The 5,746-nt window shown below is 53.7% G+C and overlaps 2 protein-coding genes across 2 annotated transcripts in view; one reads left to right on the top strand and one right to left on the bottom strand.

The window, feature by feature from the left end:
* Positions 1-3,819, bottom strand: part of VOLCADRAFT_108590 (uncharacterized protein) — a gene marked incomplete at both ends in the record, with an annotated part of 11,101 nt that extends 7,282 nt beyond the window's left edge. The window contains 2 exons of the mRNA XM_002959344.1: positions 224-309; positions 3,599-3,819. Of these exons, the coding sequence (XP_002959390.1) occupies positions 224-309; positions 3,599-3,819 (307 nt within the window). The remainder of the gene's footprint in view (positions 1-223; positions 310-3,598) is intronic.
* Positions 3,820-5,018: 1,199 nt separating this feature from the next.
* Positions 5,019-5,746, top strand: part of VOLCADRAFT_100836 (uncharacterized protein) — a gene marked incomplete at both ends in the record, with an annotated part of 1,561 nt that continues 833 nt past the window's right edge. The window contains one exon of the mRNA XM_002959345.1: positions 5,019-5,219. Coding sequence (XP_002959391.1) covers positions 5,019-5,219 — 201 coding nt within the window. The remainder of the gene's footprint in view (positions 5,220-5,746) is intronic.

The following is a 5,746-nucleotide window of genomic DNA, read 5'->3' as shown; positions in this document are numbered from 1 at the left end:
TCCCCTTTAGGGGAAGAAGTGTTCCCCTTCTTCCCCTACAGGTGACACAGAATAAGGGACCATGGAGGACATGCACGTAGATAGACGTGAACAAACATAGGTTGACAAGAGGGCTGGGGAAATTGGCGAAGGTGTAGGAGATGAAAAACAGACAACCTTCAGTTATCCTTCAAATTTAGAGGCACTCTTCGCTCATCCCGTTGCTCAGAGGAGAAAAGCGCACCTGCTCCTTGGCAAGTCCAAACGCTGTCTGCCGCGCCTCCTTGGTGACATAGGCGCTTGAAGAGAATGTTGTGCTTGAAGAAGCAGCTGCTAAAGTTAAGGAAAGTGGCAGCCATGGCGACGCAGCTCTGACAGGCAACCTTACAGGCGGTGTGCGGACGGGACAGGATGTTAGCATCGACGAAGGCCGAGCACGATGCTTCGCCAAAGTAACGTGGTGCTGTTTCATGGCGCACAACTACAAATGAAATCGAAATGAAATAACCCTGAAATACACAAGGAGTTTGAATAAAGATATGGAGATATATTGTGTTGTGAATTACACGATATTCCGGTCAGACCTCTCTTGTAACGCTGCTAAGGCAGGCCTTGGCTTGTTCAGAAGTACTGGGTACGGTGAAGGTGGTTGCTAAGGTTGTACGGGTCGAAAGTGAGACGAAGGTTGCATTTGGTGGGAGAGGAAGTGTGAAAGGTATGTCTTTATTAAAGAGATTTAAGGTGCTTGATAGAGATTTGAGGCGTTTATTTGGCCAGGATCAGACCCTATCTTGCCATCGTTCGGAGACAGTCGGTGTGTAGGCGCACCGCTTCTCCCTTTCTCTCACTTCATACCTTAATTTCCCGTATCATCTTCTCCTTATATTATAGTCGACTCGGCGTCCTTTCTGACGCGCGGCTCAATAACTTCCGAAACGCGGATTGCTGCCGCGCAAACTTCTTGACGCGACGTCGCCTACAATCTGCTGTGGATCAGCCTAGTCTACATCATCCTTTACCGACGTCAAATTCGCTGCTGCATTCGTAGACAGTGGAAATTGTTTCCATCCGCACACCGTCCGCGACACCTGCAGGTCTGGGCAGCTGCCCAGACGAGACGCCGCCCTGGAGCGACGCAAACCGCTTCCTTGCCAGCGCGCTGCTCGCAACTACAAGACGTGCATTTAGTTTAGATCTGTAAATTATTCTCAGAGTAAGTGAGAGACCGGGAGAAACTTGAACTCGCCGAACTAGCGTTTGTCATGCAAGAGCGGTCCCCACAAGCTCCTTGCCACACCGCGCTTACAGCGCACATGCTTTAGGCTACACACAAGTAGAAAACATCGCTATTCCAAAAAGGAAACGGGAGGTTCTCCATGTCCACAATTGAGTCTCCCGAGCACGAATGTGTGCCCACGCGCATAAACCACCTCATCTGGGCCAGGTGTCGGCACAGGCGTGCCATCCATCCCGTGGAGCTGACCTTTTCGTGCTCCCTTTACTCTTGGCTACCCGCCCTTAACTGGCGGCGGGGTTGATTCGGGGAGGAATTCAGGAAGTCTTTCTGAAGGTGACCGGAATACGGCCGGGATGCAGCAGATGACATCTAAACAAGACTGGATGGCTCAAGCTGGAGTGTCACGGATACGATTCCCATAGGGCTACATGACGAAGGAGAAGATACCGCGCAAAAAACAGGAATCAGGCTGGGTGCCTTGTGCTGACGGTCGTGCAGGCGATTCTTGGTGAGGCCGGGGACCCAGGTTTGGGTGCTGCAGATATGACCGGACTGATACAGGGGGACCCGGTTGAGGTGTCACGGATGCAGCCAGAGTGAAGCCTGATGGCCCAGCTTTGGGGTGTTGCGGAGTTGACGTTAGTGAGGCCAGATGGCCCATGCTGGGGTGTCGTGGATGCGACTGGAAGGGGCCTGGAACGCCCATGCTGGGATTGTCGTGGAGGCCTGATGGCTCATGCTGGGGTGTCATGGATGCGACTGGGAGGGGCCCGGATGGCCCATGCTGGGGTGTCGCGGATGCGACTGGAAGGGGCCCGGATGGCCCATGCTGGGGTGTCATGGATGCGACGGGAAGGGGCCTGGAGGGCCCATGCTGGGGGTGTCGCGGAGGCCTGATGGCCCATGATGGGGTGTCGCGGAGTCGACATTAGTGAGGCCTGATGGCCCATCTGAGGTGTAGCGGTGGCGGCTGGTTGGTGCTCATCTGGGCCATCATCACCCATTATTCGGACAACACCAGATTCCGCCTGCCCATATGCAGGTAAATACTTCGTTGTCACTTTCTTTCTCTCTACCTCTTCTCCGGTAGCCACCCACTCTTGTGTCGCGGCTGGGTTGGCTGGGGCGGGGGGGAAATCTAGGGCTATTTCCAGCAGGTTTGGTCCTTGCGAGCGTGTGATGGCCCTGTTACGTCCACTTCAGAAGGGCCGCTAAAACCGCTGGGTACGACTTGAGTGGCCTTTAACAGATTTCAGAGGCCACCGAATTACAGCTGGGATGCTGCAGATGACAGCTAAGACAGCCAGGAATGCCACGGATGTAACTGCCCTGGTGGGTATCAGTTATGAGGGTGGATGTGACCCAAGTGGACCTGATGGCTCATGGAATTGACATTAAAAAGGCCTGATGGCCCAGATTCAGGATGTTGTGCAGTAACATGGACTGCCTGAGGATCCAGATATGGGGTGTTGCTGAGTCAACATTAGCACAGCCTGATGGCCCAAACTCGGGGTGTCACAGAGTCCACCTTTGGCGAGGCCTGATGGCCCGGGTTCACAGTGTCGAGGAGTCAACATTAACGAGGCCTCACGGCCCAGGTTCGGGATGTCGTGGAGTCGATGCCAGCACGGCCTGATGGCCCAAACTCGGGGTGTCACGGAGTCCACATTTGCGAGGCCTAATGGCCCGGGTTCACAGTGTCGAGGAGTCAACATTGGGCCTGGGCCGCGGCCTGACGGCCCAGGTTCGGGATGTCGTGCAGTCCACATTACCGAAGCCTGAGGATCCAGATACAGGGTGCCAGGGAGTCTACATTAGCGCAGCCTGATGGCCCAGGTTCGCGGCCCAGGTTCAGGGTGTCGCAGAATTGAGATTAGCGAGGCCTGACGGCCCAGATTTGGGGTGTCGCGGAATTGAGATTAGTGAGGCCTGATGGCCCAAGTTCACAGTGTCGAGGAGTCAACATTAGTGAGGCCTCACGGCCCAGGTTACTTTGATAAGAGCCCAGACATTGACGGAGCGAATCCGTCCTGTAACCAATCGGTTCACACCGATATTATGTGCAAACATTGCTTTTGTTGTTGATGTCTGGAAGCTCCAGTTGAATAGGACAGTATTGCAATGACTCGGATTCAAAATGCTATCCAGCAACTCGTACAGCCATGTCGTGCAGATCCATCCTTGTGGGTCTCGCAAAGACCCACAAGGATATCTCAAACACATCATACAAGATCATGTTGTACAGCCCATGCATACCTTCATACAGGTTGCCCTGGCCGCCGCCTTCTTCCTCGCCCTCTTGACTCGTCCAGATCTCGACCCTCAAAGCCGGATCAGCAGCCTGTGAAGCGTATACTGATGCATCACGGTGTCACCTCGCACCTCCTCATCTTCTCCTCCTCCTCCTCTTCTTCTTCTCCTCCTCCTTCAACCTCATCTTCATCCTCCTCCTCTCTCTGCTCATCTTCTCCGTTGTCCAGTCCTTCCACAGCCCTCATGACCACTTTGTCCCCCTCCTCCTCCCCCTCCTCCCCATCGTTGTCATCGCCGTCACTGTCATCGCCGTCACTGCTGCCTGCACGTATCCCAGCAAGAGCTGTCATTTTATATATACACATATACATGTATATGTACATATGTATTTGTTTGTATTTCTGTGTATGATTGTCTTTTGAAATCGTAGGAACCTCTTAAGAGTCATGGTGTAGGAGATTATGGGACAAGGGGGGGGGAGTGTGCCAGGGTTGCCAACCTGGACCGTGGGCGGAGGTGGCGGCGGCGACGGCGGCAGGACGCCTGCGCCCTGCGCTACTGCTACGAGACTTGCTACCGGCACCGCTCTGCTTGCTACTGCCGATATCGGCAGCGCCCAGCACATTTTCCAGGTAGTCCTGCAAATCCTCTTCCAGCACGTCGCTGCTGCAGCCGTCGCCGCCATCACCGTCGTCGTCACGGTCGCTGTCTGCATCAGCGCGCCGGGGGGCCCGCAGCCGCGGTTGATGTTGGGGCAGAGACCGCCACGGTTCCTGATGCGGCGACTTGCCGCTAGGGCCGTGGGACCGGCTGAGGCCGTGATTGGTGATGCACACGCCGCCAATTTGCACATAGGCGGTTTCGAACCCCTGATTATGAGGAGCAGGTGGCGATGGGGAGGAGCGAGGCGAGGGTTCGTTGCGCAAGTGGAAGTTCAACAGTGAAAAAGGTGGATGGACAACCAGTATGGACAACCGTCGAGTTATAGTGTAGTCTTTTGAGGTATTCAAGGATGGACGATTGGATTTCCCCTTGGGACTTAGGGTTCAAGAGTGTCAAACGTGAGCGTTAGCATTTGCGAAGCTTGAGCTGAGAGGTCCTTTCGTCCCGCGGGACGAACCTGCTCTGCCACTGCAGGGAACTCCTGCGACTCGCCAACCACAAAAGCTGTAGGCTTCTATTTACGCCTCCCCATTCTATTATTCCTTGAATTTAAAGGGAGAAGTGCGCTACCAGGGCTCTCAACCTTAAAGCCAGACGGATCAGCATTAAGGAGTCGATAGGGGAGACGATAATAGCATAATACCCTACAAATTTTCACAGCGAAATGTGAACGCTCTGGCCTCTCTGAAGTTGATAGTTGTTGACAGGTTCTCACCCGGTGCTCCGAAACCTTGAGGAAGGTCTAAATGGATCTACACATGTCGCGTTTTTCGGCGATCATATGGAAGTGTTATTAAGTTATGATGCATCCTGATCATTTGTCGGAAGGTTGAAGGTTCACTTGACAGGCAATCTATGTGGAAACAGGGCGTGGACAAAGAAAAACATGGCATGTATAACTATGGATCCACCACATGTGGTTAATACTGGGGTATCTTGTGCGGCCTGCTGCAATGTTGCACCGGGCAAGCTGCTGCGCTGCGCGGCCTGCGACAGTGCATGGTACTGTAACCAGGAATGCCAGCGAAAGCACTTCAAGGAGCACAAAGCATTGTGCCGCGCATTGAGGCTATTCCATTCCTTGCAGGTGGGTCTAGTATGCGTTTCTTGCCGAAGCCCCCGCTCGGCGACGTAAGAGTGCCCACACTAAAGCGGAATCCCTGGAATCACCTCAATGTGTACAAGTATGTTTGGTTGACCTCCTGGCCGTAACTGCTGGCAATGTTCCTTGCGTGTCGAGCTTGCGACGTCGAAGTTTAACTTGTCCGTAACTTAAGTTTTCAAGGGCCCTCGCGTAAAAGTTGTTATAACACCACTGCGTCCGTTTGCAGAAGGACTTGCCTTTGGAATCCTGGCCGCGCACTGCACACGAGTTCTACATGCAGGTAGTCGGTTACGTATGGTGTTAAGAGGATCACCATGCCTGTCGTCTGCGCAAGATCCAAAAAATCCTGCAGGAGTACCTTATGCACAACCTTGCACGCATTCTGGGACGTCTACGTATCTTGACATGACTGTCAGAAGTCGTCGAAGTCCCCGACGGCTCCCGCAAGCCGCAAAGGGCAAGCCGCAAAACGCACGAACCACTATCACAACCTGTTATGCCCTATATTA

This window comes from Volvox carteri, assembly GCF_000143455.1.
Source record: "Volvox carteri f. nagariensis unplaced genomic scaffold VOLCAscaffold_167, whole genome shotgun sequence".
Taxonomy (NCBI): Eukaryota; Viridiplantae; Chlorophyta; class Chlorophyceae; order Chlamydomonadales; family Volvocaceae; genus Volvox; species Volvox carteri.
This window is presented reverse-complemented; position numbering and strand designations above follow the sequence as displayed.